The sequence below is a fragment of the Maniola hyperantus genome, chromosome 8 (genome assembly GCF_902806685.2).
Source record: "Maniola hyperantus chromosome 8, iAphHyp1.2, whole genome shotgun sequence".
Lineage (NCBI taxonomy): Eukaryota > Metazoa > Arthropoda > Insecta > Lepidoptera > Nymphalidae > Maniola > Maniola hyperantus.
This window is the reverse complement of record NC_048543.1, coordinates 172,319-196,055: the sequence shown is the minus strand read 5'-3', so window position 1 is coordinate 196,055 and position 23,737 is coordinate 172,319. Positions and strand designations below refer to the sequence as shown.

The following is a 23,737-nucleotide window of genomic DNA, read 5'->3' as shown; positions in this document are numbered from 1 at the left end:
ACAGCAGGCGGGGCGCCTGCTCCCACACATCTTCTACGTTTTCTAAATTGAAAACAGCCAGAGTGTTTGGTGCGAGCTTCATAACTTACTTTAAACATAACATTTTCTTTTTCTAAATTTTTCATCCTCACTCGCAATGACATTCGTAATATCCTTAATAGTAAGTATTTTTAGCTGCTCCTCTACTCGACCTACTTGGTGTTTTGGATGTTTTATGTCCCGATCGAGGTTTGGATCTAATTTTGAGCATGATCAAATCTTTTGTTGAGAATTGTTATTCGATTCAGGAATATATAACCCCTACACCGTGCGTGCAAAAAGTGATTCATAAAATCTTGAATTATCCTCCCAACAGAAACAATTAATAAGATTTCGTAAACAATAAGTGTCTCCGTAGCGCGTAGGTCGAACGATACCTATCCTGAAGGTGGCTGGCAAGAAGATGGATGGATGCGAGGCCGAAACTAGAACATGTTGGCGTTACTTCACAGAGGTCCACGATCAACAGCGGATATGTCACAGCGAGTGATGTGAATTGTGAATACGTAGTCAATACATATGAAGTGATATAGAATTTATGAACACAAATACATGACATGCTACTAAAAGAGAATGATTTAGCAGATAATGTAAATACCACTAAATGTGTAGTTTCAGTGGCATTAACATATTGGATACGGCGATTATGTTCAAGTGATGACTTTCGCTTCGCTAAAAGACCTACCTACCTGCCAAATTTCATGATTCTAGGTCAACGGGAAGTACCCTGTAGGTTTCTTGACAGACAGACAGACAGACAGACAGATAGACAGACAACAAAGTGACAAACAAGAGGTACGGAACCCTAAAAATAGTGTGACATGATCAATAGATAATTAGTTGCGGTGTTGTACCTACAGGTGTTGAAGCGTATAGTACTGCTTTGAGCTTTCTTGTACTATGGTTGGTATGGATCAGTATGGATGGAAGCCTTCGAGTCCGACTCACACTTGACCAATTTTTTTATTAATTATGTCTCAAATAGAGAAACCGTGAGACAGGTAGGATAGGTAGACTCATATAATAAAATCAAATAAATTAATATCGTAATAGAAGCTCTACTGGACTTTAGCGACCGGACACCGGACACCGGACGTGTCATCGTCTAAATATGTCTACATAATATTAAAGCATACGTAGGTATAGTTCGCGACGGCAATCGAGGTATGAGGCGGCGGGACGCCCCGCACACCCGGACAGCCCCGCGCTAACCCGGTGCGGGATAGCGTGCGGGGGTGACGTGTCGCAAACTATATCTATCTACTAGTGCGTGGAATTCTACAGAACACAAACGTTTTTGGTCCACGTTGTACGAACGTACATCGCATAGATGCGTTTAATAATTTCACACACGGGTCCGTTAGATTAAAATGTCATCATAATAATTATGTAGGTAGGCACAACAAGTACAAGTTCACAAAAACAGTCATTATTAAAATTCAATGTAGGTATGAAACTCTACTTCAATAACGCAAAAAAATTCACCGACATATCGAAATTCTAGTTATGAAAGACTTACGAAGACACTCACTGAGTTAGCATCATCAAACAAATGGAATGGTCTTTTCGAAATAAACTTTTACAATGTCCATTTGAATGTACCAAACATGACAAACTCAAAAATATAAATGAAACCCTCCTTCTTCAGCAACTCACTTGTGATGCTCTAGTAACGAGATGTAAATGACAAAACAATAATCCTAACCTCAATTCTCATCGCAATGATTAACACGTACTACTGTCGTACTTACTCCTACTATTGCCGTACCTACTCCTAGCACAAGCTTGACGCTTAGTTGGAGAGGAAAGGGTCATTTAACATGGCTAATATTCTTTAAAAAAAAATACAACCTAAGCAGGTACATTATCCATGTAGGCGGTCTCCGTTCCCGTTTCACACAGTTCATATTTCATAACCCGTTGGAAATAAAACGACTAGGTATCCATACAGTTTTACAGGATTCCAGCATCATTCTGCCAAACGAATATGAGCCCTACGATATCAATTCACTAGGTACTCGATATTATGAATCAAACTCTTAACTCAATCACGAGAATATTATAATATCACTACGTTTTTCCTCAATAGACAAAGTGACTGGAAAGTTACACGTACACCAAAAAGTTCCATCATCGAAAATGAACAAATACGATAAACTCAAATCTATGAATGAAACTCAACTTAACTCAAACACGACAAATGAAACAGATATCGAGAACGTTAATAACCGTAACCTGTAGCCATCCTATTCCGATTTTAATACAACAATATGTCATATGTTGTCCACGTATACCCGGGGCTCCGTTACCCACAACCTGTTCGATCACACTGCACTTCACTGACACCGAACCGAGCGCGCCTCCTGCAGGAGTCTGCCACGGGACTTTGTGCCGTAGGGTGGTGGTTGGAAGGTACCTGGTCCTCGGGGCGGGAGGTCTGCGTTCTGTGCGGAGTGGCGGGGCGACTGTCGCGGACGCGCCATGGTGACCGAGTGGCGGAGAGCCGGCCGCACGCCGCACGCCGCACGCCGCATGGCTGCGACGCGGTGCCACGCCGCGCTGCCTTTCTACACACGTCACCAGCCCACTACTGATACCATGGTTTCATTGAGACCTTACGGGACTGGTGAAACATGTTTTTTTTTTAAATAGCGATCAAAACAAGCAGGCGTGTCAGTCAAAGTGATTACCACCGCCCATGAACATTTACCTCTGCCAATCTACACTTGGCCAGCGTGGCGGATTAAGCCCTTCTCATTCTGAAACGAGACCTGTGCTCAGTACTCAGTAGTAAGCATGATGATGATGAACATGGAGAACCAGAGGAACCACCAATGCGTTGCCCACGTTTCAGGAATTTGTAGATCCACCCCTTGAATAACCCCATGTTGTAATCTAATGGGAACACCGCCGCAGGGAATTGGTTCCACAGTTTGCACGTGCGTGGAAAGAAGGATCTGGCACAACGGGCGGTCGAAGTGCACCAGGCACCCAGGTAGTGAGGGTGAAATTAACGCTGGTGTGCGGTGCGGTTGTAGAAAAAGAAGGTGGAATGAGAATTGTTAGATAAAACAGGATTTTTTTTTGAATCCTATCCAAGCCCGACCTTATCTAATCTAAACAACATCCAAAACTCACATAAAAGAATATTAATAATGCTTTGCAGTTACACCAAATACAGTTAGTGACCAAAATAAAGATTTGTCACAAGAAACTATGGGGAGGAAATAAATTATAGTGAATGAAAATACAATGAAAATGCTAATTAATACTTTCATAAGTAAATAATCTTCATTAATTTAACAAAACGTATTAAGAAACTAATGAATAATATCTTCTATTATCTCAGCTATACTTTTATTCTGACGTGAGAACTATCACTAATAGGTACCTAAATAAAAAAAAAAAGATTCCGACGAATTGAGAACCTCCTCCTTTTTTTGAAGTCGGTTAATAAGATGAAACTTACTGCAATACGAAATTGTTTTGATAAAACCTTATCTCAGCCATTGATATCAGCACTCCGAAAAGCAATTAGTGAACTATACAGATTAAAAGTTAATTTTGTTATTTTTAAGAGCAAATATAACCTCTTAAGAATCTTAAGATAAATTATATCACTGAGCACAATATGCACCTCCGAGATTAGGGTAGAGCTCAAGTGTGTTGAATGTAACCACAGACTATAACCTTCCTCGCGCACCACGACGGCCGCGAGGTCAAACACTTGTACTGCTCCGATGGATATAATGTCTCGACATATTCATAGCGCATAGTTCCCCTACACCGTTTGACATGAACTTGCTACATCACACTATCACGGTCCAGTGAAGATATCGATAAAATGTGAATTAAACATACAGAAAAGCAACACATATCACAAGATAAACAAGACAACATACATAGAGCTAGGTACTAAAAGTTAGATAAGTCTGAGCCGCTTCGCTTTAGTGAAAACGCAACATAAAAGGAAATCTAATGAAAAAGCTACAAATACAATTTTTCGATAGTAGGTAAATTGCAAATGTAAAGAAATGGACAAAACTAAAGAGTTAATTTTTTCAACATGTTCGGATAAATAAAGATTTAGAACGGAACGATAAGACTATAGAAAGGAAAAATAGAAAGGCATAAGAAACAGTAACGATTCAGAATTGGAATACATAGTTTTCGCTTTGTGAACCTACCTATTATTATTGCAGAATTGGCTTTTCTGAAGCCCGATGCCGATATTATCTCATACAACTATCTTCTATAAAAAGATAATATAAACCGTCATATCAATATACTTACACCTAAACATCTGGGTCTAAAACCTTGAGATTTACGGTACGGCGTAGGTACGGTTTCACTAAAACAACCCTCGACAGAGAAAGTATTAACAGAACTTCCGCCGGAACGAAAACGGACACGTCAACAAGTATTAGATATGAGCTCTGACATCGAAGTAGATGATAGGCTTTATACGTGTGTTTAAGCCGAAGCCATGCAACTGGGATCAGCTGGTGACATTACAAAATGCACGCACGACGACCAACCCAACTTTCGTAAGCATGCCCAACGAGTTTTAAATCCTCTTGAGGAAGTGTAAGTGGGTATGCGAAAACCGAAAGTTGCCCTGGAGGCTGGAGCTTTCGGACATAACAAAAAATCATCGACAAGTAATTGTACTTTCATTAAATCAGTAGTACAGTGGTGTAGGTCAAGTGGCCGAGTGCCAAATCACTTTCGTATCTAGCAATAGGTAGTACGTAGTCTATACATCTCTCGTCATCAGATTCTTCTGTGTTCTGGTCACATTGTATTACAGAAATGAGCAATATATGAAGGAACACAGTTCATTCTGCTTCCAATTTTCAGCACAACCACCATGTAAGTTAATTGACGAGCAAGAACTAAGAAGTAGCAAAAAGAACCGACAGTGAAGAAGGTTCAGAGTCACTAATTAAATAAATAAATAAAATAAAATAAAAATCTTTTTTATTCGTATAAACTTTTACAAGCACTTACGAATTTTTTAACTAAGTTTTTGCACCAAAAGTTAGCAGTAATGAAGAATAACCTGCATACATCGATACCTACTAATTTGGTTACAATGATTATATGAACTGAAACACAATAAAAGGAGTACCAAAATAACACTGTAGGTACCTATAAGATATTTAAAAATATACGATATAAAAATGTACTGGTAGAATGTGGACCCCAGTGAGGAAAAAACCAAGCAGCAACCCCATAACAATTTTAGAATACCAGCAATACTTATATATTACCATGTTATACACAACGTTATCAAAATACTCGTAGAACAAAAATAACTGAAATGAAATAAAATTCCAAGTACTGTGAGCAGTGAGCAAATAGTTTAAAATTCAAAGAACACTTGCACAAAACGTAGATGAAACTCAAATATTATGATGATTGCAAGGTTTATAAAGGAATCAGCCAATTATCTAAATGACAGAGTTGTAGCAAAGCATACTTAGCAAATAACAACGATTGCAATGGTCTCAATGTTACAATCAGTTTCGGTGCTACACCCCCGCGGTCGGCATAACATTACTGCCTACTGGTGAACAAGTCAGCGTCGGTTGGCGCAATCACTCGCGACGTGCCAAGTGCCAAGACAAACAGGCAGGCGTCCACTGTGCATGTTAGTGACCTTTGTAAAACTGCCCGTGCCCAGTGACTACTGCCCCAGTCCGACACAACACGCATCGGTCTGATCAAGTTTACCTCATCAAAACATGGAATGCATATTATTGTGCTAATCTATGCCAAATCTATCGATCATCGCAGATTCTCGATTTGCACTTGGAAGTGTGAACTCAAAATATTCTTTAAATTTTGAAACCTCAAAATTGTAGATAGTGATATTTCATAAGTAACCAGTGATAAGATAGCTAAAATCATGCAAATTAAGGAGTTCTGTTAAACGAACCATGTCATGAGGTATCTACCTATTTTAACCAAAAGATTTCTCTGTACCTTATGATTTTAGTCGAGCGTTAACTTGCCATAGATAAAATAAAAGCTTTCGCTGATGATAGAAGCCTATGAGCATATTATAGAACACAAATGTAAAATTGCTCTACAATCATGAATGCCATACAATCATGACGGCGCCTGGATAAGTTGAAGTCTATAAGTGAAGTAATTGTGTCCGCTTTATGTGATATCGTTAATAAGTTATTTGAGAGTTTTATATTATTATGTGCTTAGGCTATGTTTCACACCAAAAAAACCCAACACTGTAGTGTTTGATTACACGTTAAGTAAAAACAATAGAATAAGTAAATAGACGATACATTCGTTTGACGATATCGAATTACGGAAAAAGGTTCAAATATTTTTGTGTGTTCAGGTATATGATACCGTACCCACAAGGTATGGGAAAGTAGCATTGCCTTCTAAAAAGGGACTGTGGCAAGAACTATGACATGTAATACATATACCGCGTATTGAGATCACTAGACAGTAACGCAATACAGTTAAATAATAAATTACAAAGACTTTATCGGCTAATTATTCAGATAATAGCGTAAGTACAGTAAAATGCTAACAGTAGCTAGTCCTTATCTGAGGACGTTGCCACTGTAAAGTAAAATGTAATACCTCCGTTGCTTATAAACAAATACATTCGTCGGAAGATAAGTTATCTCTATTGAAATAAAATGACCATTGACATACAGATTTGATCGGGCACAGCCATTGAAATTTTTAGGACATTTTCCAGTTGAAATTGCCATACAAGCTGGTGGAGTCTGATCTATGTTCTGAACAGTTTAAAAGGTTTGATGTACCTATGGAGCTAATATTAGCAAATAGTTCTATTGACGTAGACAACCTCTAAGAAAAAATAAGAGATTCAGAAAACTTTGAAATAGTAAACCGGAACCAGGAATAACTAAAAACAAAACTGATGACTTTTATTTTTCAAAAAATTATAACCAGTTTTACTTGAAATGATGTAAGGATTCTAACGATACCCTATACCTACATTCAAAATCTTTCAGGCATTTAGAAGTTATGGTGGAATAAAGAAACTCCCTACAGTCTACACATAGACCTTGAAGACGTAAATGTTTCTTAATAAACTCTTTTTTTTTGTGTAAAATGCTTAAATTACTAAAAATATCGAGTGGAAAGTTTCCATAAATAGTAAGTGATGAATTGTGGAGGTTAAACAAAAGCGTGACTTGGCAAAATGTGAGAAATAATCGCAGATGAAGTAGCATGAAACCTGTAGTGTAAACAGCGGACATGGAGATCACGGTCAATGTTATCAGCTCGCACGCACTGTGCTGTAATATCTGATAATACACATTGCTGTGCACATTAGAAACGACCTTACGTAACTATGTGAGGAAACATGTCCCTACTACTAACTACGTTCATCTGCATTGTATGTTAAATATCTTAAAATATAATGAGTCGTTGATTTGAAAGATAATGGGATAAGGGTAATGTCGAAACGAAGCATTTTATCTTCTTAGATAAATTTTATTAGAGAAGGATGATATCCGTATCTTTTGAATTTCGTGAGATTACTGAGGATAAATAGTTTTGTCACAATAAACGACATGATATCACTTGAATCACTGATGATATTCGACAAACACAACATAACCCAGAACATAACTGAACCCCGTATTGAAACAAAAACCTTTTGTGATACTATTCATGACACTATGAATCAGCTTAGCCTATAGTAGGTACCTATTCAGTGCTCTGTGATACTATTATATCTAGACTTGGTAGGTGCCTACTGTCTACCTTGTAAGAAGCTTGTCAGAAATATTATAATGGTAGGTATAACCTGGTATCCAACAAGACGGAGATGGATGGACCAATCATATTATTAATAGATTGATATATTTGTCCATCACCTGTGTATAATCTGATAGGTCTGCTGAAAACATCGGGCCGAATAAGAAGGCTTTGTTTGATTAACGAGTATATACTAGGTCAAAAAGAATAAAAAAGCCCTGATTCTAATGAAAAACAAAACAATTACTTTGTCGTTTAGAATTAGCAGCAGCACAATGGAGAAGTGACTGAAAGGCGATTCAAAAGGCCGTGTTCGGTGAGGCGGCGCGCCAACCCAACGCGGAATAGATCGATACGAGACCATTGCCTGAGTGACACTGTCTGCTAGCTCGAGCTACAGCCGACAGCCACTACAGGCCACACGGTGATAACTTGAAATGGGTCAGCGAGGTACATAGCTTAAGCGAATATCAGATACGAAAATAATGATGTGCATTTTGAATGGCCGACCAAGTTTGTTGCTGGGTCTCGCGATAGTAGGAAAAACGTACAGTTTTAGATTCATTACTATCTTGTGTAAATCAGCAAAAAGCCGTATGACGATACGCCACTAACAGATCCTCTTTCTTATTCTCTCTGGCCTGGTTTCCGCACTTAAACGTTTCCGTCTGCTGTGCGTAACAGACCCTGTTTTAATAAACATCAAATTAAGGCTTATCAAAATTAAAATTAAAATTTTCTAGTTAGATAATAAAATATCAGAAATCGCATTTTATACCTTCTCACACTGAACATTTTAATTCGTTTACCACTAATCATAATAATATTAAATCAAGTGTAGAGCGACTGTGTAGGTGTTTTAAGTCCCTATTATTGGAAGAGTTAGAAAGATTGGCAGACGATAACAAAAGACCGTGTTTAACGATGCGGCAACACGTCAATGCAGAAATAACACCAAAGATTTATGAGACAATGGCTGACACGGACATTAAACAGGTTGGAATGAAATATAGTCCGTGAAAATGACTCCTCACGCGCCATTTTAACTCTATGGGTCAACTGTCATGTCAAAAGTACCGGTTCACCTTTAAAATAAGAACTGAAATTGTACTTTGACACATAAAGTTAAAATGGCTCGTGAGGAGGTAAATTTTATGAGTTATACCTACATTTCTCACTAGACCAGACCTAACACAATTTAGGAAATATTTTGTTTTATTTTATTGCGCTTAACGACAATCACGCATAAAAAAGCAATGATGAGATCTAGTTTGGAGCGCGCTTGCTAGAAGTGCCTATTCACATTTGCTTTGAAGGAATTTAGGTATTACGTGGCAGGAAATCCAACGAGCATTCCACACCTTAGGGGTTCGTATCACAAACGTTGAAACAAATACGTTTCGCGAGAGAAGATTGGATATACCAATAAGGATGCCTCATGCCAACGTCCAAGTTCTGCTGCTTCTGTGTAGAAGAGGGAAAGAGGAACATAAAACCATAGCACATTGGAATGCAAACAAAGGAACAAGGAACAATTTCCTGAGTACATTCCCCAAAATAATATATCCACCAAAGACTGATAAGCAGACGACGTCATTATAACCCAACGTGTGGCTTTTCAAACTACAAGGCAACATCTGGCTTTTTAAGCTAGAAGGCTAGAACGTTTGGCTTTACAAGTTCAAATTGAACAGGCTAGTTCAGAGTTCTTCAGGCTTTAGAGTTACAACACTTAGAAATGCAAATTAGAATTTAGTGTTAAGCAATTGATTGGGAACGAATGAAAAGGCGTTGTTCAAAGGAGCGCGTTCAGCGAAGCGCCGCCACAGTGTCAACGCGACATCACCACATTCAAGCGGGACAAGACACTGCTGTCACTGCTGTGCTGAGTGCTGGGGAAGTTACAACAACGGGAAAGTAGCTATACTTGACTGTCTCTGAAGCCCCAGTTCATACAATAATAGAGGACAGACCAATGAAAAGTAATTATAGAAAAACCGGCCAAGTGCGAGTCAGACTCGCGCACTGAGGATTCCTTACTACAATCGTATTTTATCGACATTTTACACGATAAATCAAAAACTATTGTGCTTGAAAATAAATAAAAATCTGTTTTAGAATGTTCAAGTAAAGCCCCTTCATATGATACCCCACTTGGGTATAGTAATCTTACTTTGAAAGTTGAAAAGAGCAATATTTGTTCATTTTTTTCTTTTTTTTTCTTGTGGTGTAAAGTTTACAAATTCACAGTTTTCAGATTTTTCCCCTCATTTCTGCTATAAGACCTACTTTCCTGCCAAATTTTATGATTCTAGGTCAACGGTAAGTACCCTATAGGTTTCTTGACAGTCAGACAGACAACAAAGTGATCCTATAAGGGTTCCGTTTTCCTTTTGAGGTACGGAATCTTAAAAATTGAAAGAGTTTAACTTAACTATAAGTTACATATTCCTGAGCCTTTTATCGATATGTTTTTTTAAAGGATATTAGCCATGTTAAATGACTAATATTTCCCTTTCCTCTCCAACTAAGCGTCAAGCTTGTGCTAGGAGTAGGTACGACAATAGTGCAACGGGCGGGGTTTGAACCGTCGACCTTTCGGTTTTCAGTCCCAGTTGAGCTATTGAGTCTCTAATTTGGTTAAGTTGCCAAATTAACTGGGTTGCAGTCAATAGTTTCCTGTCTGGAGACAGACTGACTGATTTTTTAGCAAGAGAAAATATCTTACGTCAATGTATAAACAAAAAGATTAGCGAAATAAATTAAATCTAGGCAGAGCTCGCGCGTAACAAGGCATGGGATTATACAGATCGATACGGCTCTACGGCCGACATTTGCTAATCCGACAACATTAAACCGACGACAAAGAGGCCAACATTAGATATTCACAGCGCGTTACATAAACCATATTATTATAGTTAGCGCAATAGATTCTTTCGTTATCTCTGCTACTTGACAACCGTTCAAATGGTCCTTCGAGTTCACACAAGTTTTTAACGAGTTCGTTTCCATTCGATCAGCTGTTTGCAGGGTTGTCATACCTATCGGAATATTAAACAATTTCTCAAGTTCTCATATTATCTCCCACGGGAACCACGCCATGAGGTTCATTATTTGCTACATCTATACCATCGGTCTTAACCTCAGCTTGCCGGGATATTCCGGACATTATCTAACATGACTGCATCATCACTTACCACCAGGTGAGATTACAGTCAATGGCTAACATGTACAGGACAAAAACGGGACAATCAAGAACAGAAGACTATTAAAGTTAATTGAGCCTTCAATTGAGCGAAATAATCGTAACGTGCGTAAAGAAACACTTTAGGTACAGTTCACCGGCCGTCTGCCTTATGAATGGACGAAAATAAAAAATGAGACAATCAAGAACAGAAGACGAAGTTGACGTCCAACATGCCGTAAAGGAACAGGAACAACTCTTCATCGAAGCGAATAAAGTTGACGGCGTTGATAAGGCAATAATTCAATTTCATACTATACAATCGTAACGTGCGTAAGGACACACTTTACGTACCGTCTGCGTATGAATGGACGACGTGTATTGTGTACGCAAGGCATTGATCACGTGTACGAACTAATCTACGCAAGAAGAAGATCGTCAAGGAACTGAATAACAAAGAATAACTGAAGCAATCACAACATAAAGTATAAAATTGGACAAATATTTTACTTAAAATACGACGAGCTTAGGATAGGTAGTAAGTACGATTGTTTTTAATTTTTTTTATTGAACCACCAACAGAATCATACAAAAAATTACATTATTCAAATAATTCAAATTATAGGTGGCTACAGCATGCAAATTTAGACGGATAAGTCGTGAGAAGAACTAACAGCTTATGAAAGAAACACAAAGGTAAGAAAAACCAAAAAAGATTTAAGGCACAAGAAAACATACAACAAAATACTATGGAATCATGACATATGTCTCGTCGTCTAATCAAATCTAAAACACAAAACTAATCTCTACGGTAAAAATACACCGAACTAACCTGTGAATATAACCTGAGCCAAAAATACAGAAGCAAACGTTGACACCACGTACATCATCTACTATTTAAATGGAAGTACCTACCTATATATAGTACCTACTTATTTAAAAATTCTAGCCACATGTGCTGGTCAATACACATTTAGTGAGCTTTGCAAACAGGAACTAAGAACAAAAGGGTTCTTGAAATGTAATGAATTGTGTCAATGCAGGGCTCTTGACATTGACTGTCACTGATTGTACTTTTAGATTCTATAAAGACGAATTGACATGAAACTTAGCAACATTGCTCTTTCTAAAGAGCAAAATGCTACAGTATGTGGATGTTCCCTGTTCCCCACAGAACTACAGAACCTATTCTGTGATTGGAAGTTGAGATGGAGAGAGGAATAAAGTACGATGAGTTTAGGGGCCTTTAAACAAAATCCATTTCCTGCACATATTGATAAAACTGTATAGAATGATTTACAAAGTTACTCATGCAAATCAATGAAAAATGAGTTTTGCCAGTACGAAGACTACTTGAGTGACCTTTCCTCGAAACTGATAAAATCTAATCAAAGTTGATACGTGACAATTGGCAGAATAAAAGACAATTTAATGCAGTTCAAGGTGTAAAATTAGCATGTTGGATGTGTGTTGAATAAAATGAATAGCAACTAAATGCCGCTGTGGCTGTGAGGCTGTGACATTAGCAGACAAACCAAAGCTAAATAGAAATACAATGGGAGGCGAGACGAGCCGACTGCGGTAAAAATATCGCTCGACACGCCCGGCGGCGGCCGCGAGCGAATGTTTTCCTAGTGCGAATCCCTAATTATACGAATTAAGCTAATTATTACAAACGGTTCCTATAAGAAAATGGGACAGCACATTCCATCGTTACATTGTAAAGTTCTGAACTGTTGAACAACTCAGTCTTAAAGTTTGAAGACGATAAGGAAGTCAGTACAATTCAATAGTTGAGTGGTCAATGACACCAAGTCTATTGTACACAAATAGGTACATTATTAGAAATAAAGGAATTGCTGTCTTTTTAACCGCCTTCCAAAAAGGAGGTGGTTCTCAATTCGGCTCGTTTTTTAGGGTTCCGTACCTCAAAAGGAAAAACGGAACCCTTATAGGATCACTTTGTTGTCTGTCTGTCTGTCAAGAAACCTACAGGGTTCTTCCCGTTGACCTAGAATCATGAAATTTGGCAGGAAGGTGGGTCTTATAGCTGACATTTGGGGAAAAATCTGAAAACCGTGAATTTAGGGTTAGATCACACAAAAAAATCAAATTGTGGTCATGAACTAATAAATAGTATTTTCAACTTTCGATGTGAGTGACTATATCAAGTGGGGTATCATATGAAAGGTCTTCACCTGTACATTCTAAAACAGATTTTTATTTATTTTTATGCATCATAGTTTTTAAATAATCGTGCAAAATGTCGAAAAATAGGACTGTAGTACGGAACCCTCATTGCGCGAGCCTGACTCGCACTTGGCCGGTTTTTTATGTATGTAGTACCTACACTGATTTTTTGCAACCGATTTGCAAATTTTTTTATTTATCCACAGAGGAAGTTTCCGTGGTGGTCCCATTTTTTTTTTTGGATCCAACTCCTCAATCCTGATGCTTCAGGGTTACTGCCCGCCTAAGTTATCAAGATTCCGGAAGTGTACATAGTGCATTGATGTTGTAGGTACCAAACAACGACTTCATGCTTGGACTCCAAGTCCCAACTCCTCAACCCTGACAATGTCTTGATATTGCCAGTTTATTCCGGCGCTTTTTCTGCTTACGGCATTTTGGTTTTAATGCTCAACTGGCGGAAGCGCCGGGATAACCAACCCTTAGGTATAACATGTGATGGCACTACAAGATTTACTTTCTTTCTAGTAAATCATTGATACGCAACAAATAACCGCATTGCAAAGGGAAGATAATGGTAACATTGGAAAAGTCAAAAGTGGACATGCATTGAGTTTTTATCTGGTTGTGGCCATTGCTAACACTCAACATAGTATAAAATCATGTAGGTATTGGCTGGTATTTTCTCATTAGGTTGAACTATGTCGGCTAAAACGAGAGAATAATACAGATGTCAACGCACCTCGTCCGAGGCGCTGGGACGTGTTTGTCCCGAGAGCTGATGGTATCTCTGGAGATAAATAAGGCTCAACGCTCGTTAGGGTACAGTTAGTATTTGGTCTTTTGTCCATTGTTGTTAAGGCATTCTCATGTTTCACCGTTTTAATTGTGACTCAGTGAATTATAAGACTATCAACTGTATATAGGTACTAGGTAGGTATCTTTAAAAGCCTCTTGACTAAGCGGTTAGTGCCTACCACTTCAATGGACTGGGTGGTTAAATATAAAGTCAAAGGTTTAAAATGCATTAAAATCCATGGCAATGACCATGAGCACGAAGTAGATGACCTAAAGAGTACGTGTCCTCACACACCCATGCTGCAGGATGAATACCCCACCCACCTTACGTACGTGACAGTCGACATAACCTAACTTCCTCCCTCCCAGCTTTGGACACCCATCCCAACTGGTGTCCAAAACTGGGTTTTACTGGTAACTCAAACAGCATAGCAAAGTAAATACCTAGTTAAGATATGAATAGGTATCTAAAGATTATTTGCTGACACGTTTTTTATCGGAAAGTATTGTAACATCACGATAACCGGCCTAGTTTGAGTACCATTGACACCGAATAGGAAAATTCCGAAATATTTCTGAATGTTTACATTGCGACACGAAATAGAACTGCTAGTGCTGGGAGACGGGATGTGGCCCATCTGTATTCTGTACCGCACGCGGTTCCTATCATTACTATATCATGAATGCAGGCGATATGAGTTCTTAGCCTACACCACATAATGATCATATCGCCATCCAAGCTAAGGAAGATACAGGTCGCGACATTGGTATCAAAAGTGATAATGTAGCAAATCAACAGATGAGAAATAATGAACACGTCAGTATTATAAATACTATTATAAATACTATCTCAGTCAGTATTAGGTAATTCTGAGTAAACTATTTGTAAGGTTAGACTTTGGTCGAAACTCGAAATCAACTACCAAAGGTGAATATTGAATAAACATGTTTACAAGGACAGGTGCAAGTTCTACTAGGTACATCTACAAGTACTAAACGAAGGCTTCAACCATCCTAAAGCTTTGAGATTTTAAGTATTTAAGTAATAAACCTACTTAGGTACACTTACTTCACAATTTTTTCAATAGGTTAATAGCTACGTTTTTAAATACAATAAATATGACTGCATTTTGCCTTCTGCTAATGAAGTAATAGGAGGTAGAATGTAAGCGCGAGTTTTGAAGGTAGTTTAGTATAATAACAATATTGTTGTATGGTTAAAAAAGGGTTTCAAAATTCAGCCACGTTGAATGAAATTACATATTGTTCATAATAGGTATGCCACCAAAATCCACAGCAGGCTGCAGGCGCCATTCCCGAAACCGGTTAGGGGTATACCTACTGCGTAACGCGTTATGTGTTGCGTAGCCAGCAGTCAACACAATCAAAACTTGTTGTTTTATACTTAAACTAGCTTATGCTCGCGACTTCGTCCGCGTGGATTACAAAAATTTCAAACCCCCACTTAACCCAATTAGGGGTGGAATTTCGAAAAATCCTTTCTTAGTGGATACAGACACTTTACAAAAAACACACGCTTCAAATTTCATGTTTCTAGGACCAGCGGTTTAAGCAGTGCGTTGTTATAAAAGTCAGTCAGGACCTTGAATTTTACATATACAGTTATAAAAAAACATACGGGAGTATCGGCCAGTGAACTAAGTACCTAGTACCTACGTACACAAAGAATTATTTCACATAAGTACACAGTAGGTACTAGGTCCCATAATATTATGTACAATGCTGGAGGAGAAAAGGAAGTAAAAAATACATGGAATGCAATATGGAAAGGTTAAGAAAATAATAATTGCATGTACCATAATATTATATCCTGGCAAAATAAATGATCATGATTAAGAAAGGAGAAGGATGAAACAGAAGGAAGAAGATGAGTCAGACTGCGGCAGTAATGGCCAATGGTGGCCAACAAAGCGGACATATTATTGCACGAAGAAACGAGGAATTTATTTTAATTTTGAATTCAGGCGGTAGGAGTCCGGCACTATCTCTATCTACGATTTTGCCTCCTAATAAGCTTCCAGAAGACATATTGGAGATGTCTCTCAACAAGTTCAAAGTTTTCATAAAACGTAATCTAATTGAAAAGTCCTATTACAATGTAAAGGATTATTTAAATGACTAAATTTAAATTTTCTCTAAATTTTGATATTTTTACAAGAGCAGCTGGTTAGCGAAATTAATCATTTATTTTTGATCAAAAACCTCTCTAATTATTCATTTCTAGAGGCAGGTGAATACAGTAATATCTTGATTAATGCTTGGTTATGAATTATTACATAGATAAGGATTATGTTTCGTAGATTATAGATTTAGATCTTAGCAATAACAATGAACAATGAAATACTTTGGTTACCGTCCGTAGGTCATGTTTCAGAAAAACAAAATTGCAGGTGGTGAAAAAAGTATAGGGACAACATATAATATAGTGCCAAAGGATAAGAAGCCATATGTGCTAACAGTACAGGCAAGGTTTGAATGAGGATAAGTACAATAAGTAGCCAATGATATCATGTTTCTGTGACGCTCGCTGGAAGTCGGAAAACAAAGGCTCCTTCGCTTTCTGCTGGTGAGGCACACCCCACACCGCACACCGCACAGGGTGGCGCGGCCAGTGATGTATCAAAGGTCTTCGGCCAATAGCTAACTGCATCAAATACACGAGACTACACTAATAAACTAATTCAATTAGAGTCAGTTTGGCCTTGTTGATTCGCAAGGACTATGAATCTAACTAATTCGTGTAGGACTCTTAGTTCACATTATTTCATTTACACTCGCTTCCCCTTCCCAACGTACGCAACGGATTTGAATGCGGTTTTCATCAAAATAGACATAGTGATTTAAGAGAAATTATACGTAGATTTTATTATTTTGTGTTACTTTGTTGAAATATGACGATAATTGTTAAAGATGTCGGAAGACTTTGTTATGCCAACTAGTTTTTATCGAACATGCCGTCTCTTTGGAATATAACAAAACGACCACATTGACACCATATTGGTAACTGCAGTGCACCCGTGCGAAGCCGGGGCGGGTCGCTAGTCAAAGATAAAATGATCAACGAATGGCCTTCTTCAATATGTTATCCTCGATGAATGAATATTGCGCAGGCGGCCCTTCATTACCAAACAATGGACACTCAGCTCAGGGCACAGCAACCCGCAGTAATGAGGCTTCAATGTCGCGGAGAATGATGCTAATTTGATCTTGGCACATGGCGTGTACCTCCGAGCTGACGGACAGCCGGCTGCCACGCGATCTTTCAATACTGACTGAACTGTCTACCACCAACACCATATTGTGTAGGGAGAACTAAACTTAGTCGAAGTTAAATACGACCGCAGCAACTAGTTGGACTATTCTTTGAAAACTGTTCAACCGACTGCCTGAAGATGTGTTGTTGTTGTGTGATAAGCGCGTGTCAATAATGCGTGTGCGAGGTGAAGATGTGCCGAGCGCTTTGTCAGTGTCGATCGGTTGACGAGATACGAGTGACATATCGCAGGGTCGCCGGTCGGCGATACAATTAGACGGCAGCTCGCGAGCGGCGGCGGCAGGGGCAGGATCGATCGCTGGCCCGCACCGCCGCGCCGCGCCGCCCGCACTCACCTTCGGGGTGCAGCCTCTGCGGGTCGAACCAAGCATCTGCAAGAGAGGGCTGCGCGTTAGCGGGTTAGTCGCGACAGGGGACAAGCGCGAAGCGAAGCTGCGCCGGCACTTACGCGGGTCGAGCACGCTGCAGAGGGAGGGTCCGGAGTCCGCCATACTGACTCTTTACGTAATATCACGACCGGACTGGAGGCGGCGGACTGAGCGCGCGCCGCGCCCGACATTCGCGTCGATACTGGCCCTCCGCTCCCTCCGCCCTCGGCGCAGCGCCCCTCCCCCCCGCGCCGCGCCGCGCGCATGCGCCTCGCTCCCAGCACCCTCGCGCTCATGCTGCGTCACCGACACCCATGACCCAGGGTCTACGGCCATACTCCATGCTGGCATGCAGCGCCCTGCGCCTAGCTTGCCGCGTTGCAACAGTTAGTCAGACGGAATATACAGGCATCAATCATTTATACAACCTACAATCAACATTAGCCAGGGAAGCTGAATTTCCACCACCCTTAGATTAAGAAAATAGAAATTGATACAGAAGTTTTATCAAATAGATATAGGTAGGTACATAATATACAATATTTCCATCACCTTTAAATTAAGGAACAGTAGAAAATGATACAGAAGTATTTATTAATTTAATAGTTATACCTACATATTATTAAATACAAAATAGTAAATATATAATATACTTAATACACAAAATATTATATAAATCATGCCGTTAATAATTAGAAATATAATAATTATAAACAACGAATGATTATTCATATTAATTGATCAGCGAATAGGCTCGACTTGTGCATCCGACAGAGGTAAGTAGTTTAGCCAAAATCCAAATTCCCAACTAAGCATATCAAATGATAATGGTGCAATGACTTACAACTTACAAGATGAGTTGTAGCTACATGAGACGTTATCTCCAACGATCTGGGATGCTGCACTGCGTAGCCGCATTTTTACGTAACCTCACTCAAGTTCTCATTTTGATGATATGAAACTTGCTCGCCGAACATGTGCCAGCATTGGTGCTAAGTGGTGCTAAACGACCAATTTCAAAAAAGAATGAAACGGTATGGATGGCATCATTTATTGGCACATTTATAATCACTTCACATCAAATGAATATCAACCGAATGGAACGCACGCGTCATTTCTTATACCAGCATTCTTCAGAATATTAAAGTTTTATTTTATCTAGGTACTTCCTAAATCATCGACTTTCAATAAGGCCATTTCGAAGCAAATAATTTGTGCACTGCAGTCAATTCCACATAAATATATCACTCGATAGATGTATGAAGATTGAAGACATGTACATGAAGTTTGTACAGTGAGCGCTTTTCTTGAGCCGAATACCAAGGACAAATCAATCAATACTCAATTCTGATGGTTGTCATCTGCAGTAGGGCGATTGTCTAAAACCTGCATCAATCATTATTACAATCTCAATTGTTCTGATTGGCTGAATTTGTGCGATTCTTGTTGCAACAATGCATTGTGCCCAATAGTGAGCGAGCATTAACCAATCAGAGATGATTGCGATCGTGACATTGTAGCTGTCAAACAACCGCGGTAGGGCCGCTGCTCTATTGCGGTAGAATGACAGCTACAATGTCACGATCGCAATCACCTCTGATTGGTTGACGCTCGCTAACTATTGGCCACAATGCATTGTTGCAACAAGAATCACACAAATTCAGCCAATCACAACAATTGAGATTGTAATAATGATTGGTGCAGGTTTTACGAACCCGACCAACTGTTAGCAACCGTTAACAAATTCAAAAATCTGTTTCCTTTTTTAAGTAGAAACAAAAAAATAGCACTTACATATTGTAAGTAGACCAAAGCAAAATTCCATGCTACCAACGATTGTTAATTCTAATGCGAGAAAGACAGCATCAAACTGAAATTCTCTTCTCTAGTCAAGTGGTTCCCGCGACAATTTTGAAAACCTAAATCCAAGCAAACAAAGTCGCGGACAACATTTAGTATAGTAATAAATAAATCTAGTATCAAAACCAGGTGAAGTTATAAAAATAACTAGTGACATTTTCGCAGACTTTCGGGTTTCTACACTCACTCATCGTCATCATTAACACATCGCCGGCTCACTACAGAGAGAACGAACAGCACGGGTCTCCTCTCAGAGTGAGAAGGGTTTTGGCCATAGTCTACCACGCTGGCCAAGTGCGGATTGGAGGACTTCACACACCTTTGAGAACACTATGGAGAACTCTCAGGCATGCAGGTTTCCTCACGATGTTTTCCTTCACCTTGACTGTGAAACTCCGATTTAGATAACGTTGCAAAAATCTACGACTTTCATTCGACAGCGGCATCTATGAAAACTTTGAAGGAGCACGCCCTGGAAAATTCCTCCGCACAACTTGCTTTGACACAAAGTTTGGTAATTCCGTTTACCGTAAACTTTAGTTTTCAAGTGACAACAATAAATTGGCGTGAGTCATCGAGGAAGTGACTTGTGTTGCGGGGCGAGTGGCGAGTGGCGAGTGGCGAGTGGCGAGTGGCGACCTTCGCGCAGTGACCACGTGGCACAACTAACTACCTAATAGCCAAGTTCAAGGCTTGTGCCGAATTATATGGTTTGGCTTCTTTTAGGAAGCGCTATATAAGCTAAGGCCCAATTCCACCAAGCGTTCAGCCCCCGTTCAGTTAAAGATTGCAATGCTGTCCCTTTTCCTTTTTGGCAGATGATACACGCGATTTGAAAAGAGTGATACAAAGAATGCTTAACTAACCATGGTTGATTGCTTGGTGAAAGTAGGCATAAATCTTACAGATTTTAACGTACTTAAGACAAAAATACAACGATACCTATAGCAGAGTGAACAAACTACTCAAAATAACTATATTTTGATAACTGACACTGAACTCCTCAATTTAAAATCGCTCAGCAAACAATCGAGAGAGAGGGTAGGTATGTATTAGGAGTTTTTCTTCTAAAGGATAAAATTCGAAATCACTAAATTCGCAGGAGAAACAAGGTCGCTCTCATAGCCAAACCATCAGCAAGTTGGTAGTGGCAGGACATGCTTGCCGCTGGAGCCGGGAGCTCTAGAGTGGACACCACGGACAAGTAAGTAGTGCGGGGCGCCCTCCAGCAACATGGCCCGAGGCTGGGGACCTGGTGGTGATGGTGGTGGCTAATTTTTGGAAAGGCCTATGTAATGTTTATGCTAAGGCATCGAACGTCCACGAGCTGAAGTGATGACGATGATACTTTTAGTAAAAACTTCTTAAAGGTGAATATAATAGGATGAGAATTTTGACAGCGGCAACACAGGCTTTCTCTAGGGTCTCTCAGACTTAACTTTTTCCATCACTAACAAAGATAGAGTTTGGTCTGAAATTAGGGTGTCTATTGGAAAAGTCGAAAAGTAAACCCAGAAAGATCTTCAAAGTTACAATTTTTACTTCGCTGGAAAATCTAATGCCAAGATCTCACTTTGTTTACCTTATAGAAAAAAAATCAAATAGAGAGAAAGAAATGGAAGAAATTACAAACACCAGACAAGATAGCGAAGCTTAATCAAACGGAAATGTAATATGTAACGCTAAACGTAACGTAACTCTGTTAAATGCAAAGTAACTATGTAATTATGACTTTAAATACACAGTAATTTATTGAATTATTTTCACTCCTACGCTGCGCTAACATCAACTACATAACGAAAAATGAAAAAGAAACAATGACTCCGGCATGGTAACAATTACTCACTAAATTTAAATGTTACATGATACATCGCATAACAAAAACATTACTGATACAAGAAAAATAAAAAATCAGACTTTGAATTGAACGGTTTGTTTGTGATAGTCGTTTAGCAAAGTACCAGCTTGGCTATTATACCGTCCTAATTTCTATCTATTCTTAGTTACACAAAGACAAAATGAACAACGAACAAACTTATGGCAATGTGAGAATTTCCTGAGCCACTCTCTAGTAATTAATTATGATGCAATGATCAAAAGGAATTGTCATTGCTTTGAGAAAGTAGATCTAAACCATCTAAACTCCAGACGAACGTAGTAAGGCACAGTACATACTAAGAAGTAAAACAACACAACTAGATGTAATTTCCTTAAATGCCAATACTTGCGTTTTGAATTTTTTTCACATCTTGATCGGAGATATCCAGCAACAAGTATGTAATCACCTTGCAAAGCATAGTATCTGGAAGGTGTACCCATGGCTATAATATGATGTAGGTGTACATGCATGTCGTCGATACCGTCACCGGTGACTCACTGTCCCCATAATGGGGTAAGTAATCACGTAATGTGCCTTCGAGCAAAACGTGTTCTTGCAAAATACAATGTTCCAACTTAGTAGTTATTCAATACCTGCCTACTGTTCATAAAAATTGTTTTGGTAAGTCAATGTAACAATTTTATTTTATAAACTAAGTAAATGATGCCAGCGACTTCATTCGCGTAAATTCCTCATTGATTATCCAGGATAAAAAGTATCTATGTTCGTCTCCGGTCTCCAAGATGACAGAAAGGACAGAAGAGGTATAGTCCTACGACTATACCTCCAGCTCGCCTCATGACCTCAATAGGACGGCATGCAGGGAGAAGGCGGAGGATCATGTTTGGTGTCGAGCTTTCAAAAGAACTTAAGGTGACGCAGGACGCTCGACCAAAATAGGCAGCGCACGTGGGTAACATGTTTGCTTTTCACTTGACATTGTATGAGAAAGTTGAGAGGCACGATGATTTTCACTGAAATCAAGCGCGCGAAAAGGGTTTAGGAAAAGTATTTTTGAGAAAAAACCGCTGAATTTATGTTTGCAAAGTAAAGTTATTTCAACTAATGAATAAATAAACAACGTCTAATGATAAATTGTTTTAGTATTTTCATATTCCTAATCTTATTTATTTACGCCCAAAGTTGTCATTAATTTAGTGTTAAAATAGGAATTTTTTGAGCCTCGTAACTTTTAAATCAATATTTTTTTCAATATTTTATATATCAATAAACCTAGATAATGACGAGATAAATCGATATAATTCTTAGTTTTGTGCGTACAATATCGAATATTGTTGTATTTTCCCTCCTACGTTTGTATGGAGAAAACACCGAACTGAGCTACCTTAATGCTTGTATGCAGACTGATGGGTTGGATAGGAATTTGGATGATGTTTTTGTAAAAATGTATTGTAGCCATTAGTGAGTGATTAGTAAATTGGAAAAACTGTGATTCGCATTTTAAGAACTTCTGGCATGTTTTCAATGAATTACATTTCGACGGCTCCTTTTGGCGTTTTTACGGCTTTGCTATAATATCTGACTTTAGGATAATCTGCAAATGTATCGTGATTTATGAACGTGGATTATGCATTTTGTGGATGCACCACGAGCAATGGGCGTGGAATATTTTAGCATATATTTTACTGTACCTAAGATACAGTGCAACAGCTGCCTCTAATACCTTGTATAGTTAATATATTTGCATGTTTCGCAGACGAGAAACTCCACCAAAAATAGACTAACATATCAAACAATGCACCGAGTACCGACGCAACGAACAAAAAGCAATGTGTGCAGCGACAGTGACGGGCTTACGGCGACAGGGCCGGATAAAAATACCCGGGCGCGAGCCGCCGGCCCGGAGCGTGACGTCACCGCACCTGCACATGCTGCCACCACACACACCACCGCGCACCACACTGCACGCACCATTACCTCTGCCATGCCCCAGCTCGAGTGGGGATTGTTGAACATTACTCAGTGATCGATTGCTTCCAACTACCTGTCCCGATAACCTCGATCCTTTTAAAGCTTTTAAGTTCTTTAAAACTGTTGCACAGTTGCAGATACTTGTGAACAGTTAACCAGCTAACCACAGATTGAAATGCGAAGAAATCAGGCACAGGAAGTGGGAACTGTTTAACTTCGCTCATAATACTATCACTTCATAGTTTTGTTGTTGCCGACTAAGCTAAACGGGTTGCGAAGCTGATGCGGCAATGGCCAGGGTACATAGTTCGAAAAACCGATAGAAGCTGGGAACCCGAGGTGCTAGAATAGTGATCTCACATCGGAAAACGCTGCGTCAGAAGACCTTTCATTAGGGAGACAGACGATATCGAGTCGCAGGG

General features: G+C 39.2%; 1 protein-coding gene across 7 annotated transcripts in view; it reads right to left on the bottom strand.

Annotated features, from left to right (window-relative positions):
- Positions 1 to 23,737, bottom strand: part of Rtnl1 (reticulon) — a 35,088-nt gene that overhangs the window by 4,707 nt on the left and 6,644 nt on the right. For 2 of the 7 annotated variants that reach the window (XM_069500077.1, XM_034971398.2), the window contains exon 2: positions 17,612 to 17,647. The exons of 2 other annotated variants lie outside the window; for them this stretch is intronic. In XM_069500077.1, the coding sequence (XP_069356178.1) occupies positions 17,612 to 17,647 (36 nt within the window). Of the gene's footprint in view, positions 1 to 2,455; positions 2,603 to 17,611; positions 17,648 to 17,724; positions 17,871 to 23,737 lie in introns of those variants that run through there. 3 more of the 7 variants (XM_034971396.2, XM_069500080.1, XM_034971397.2) reach the window with 3 other exon arrangements.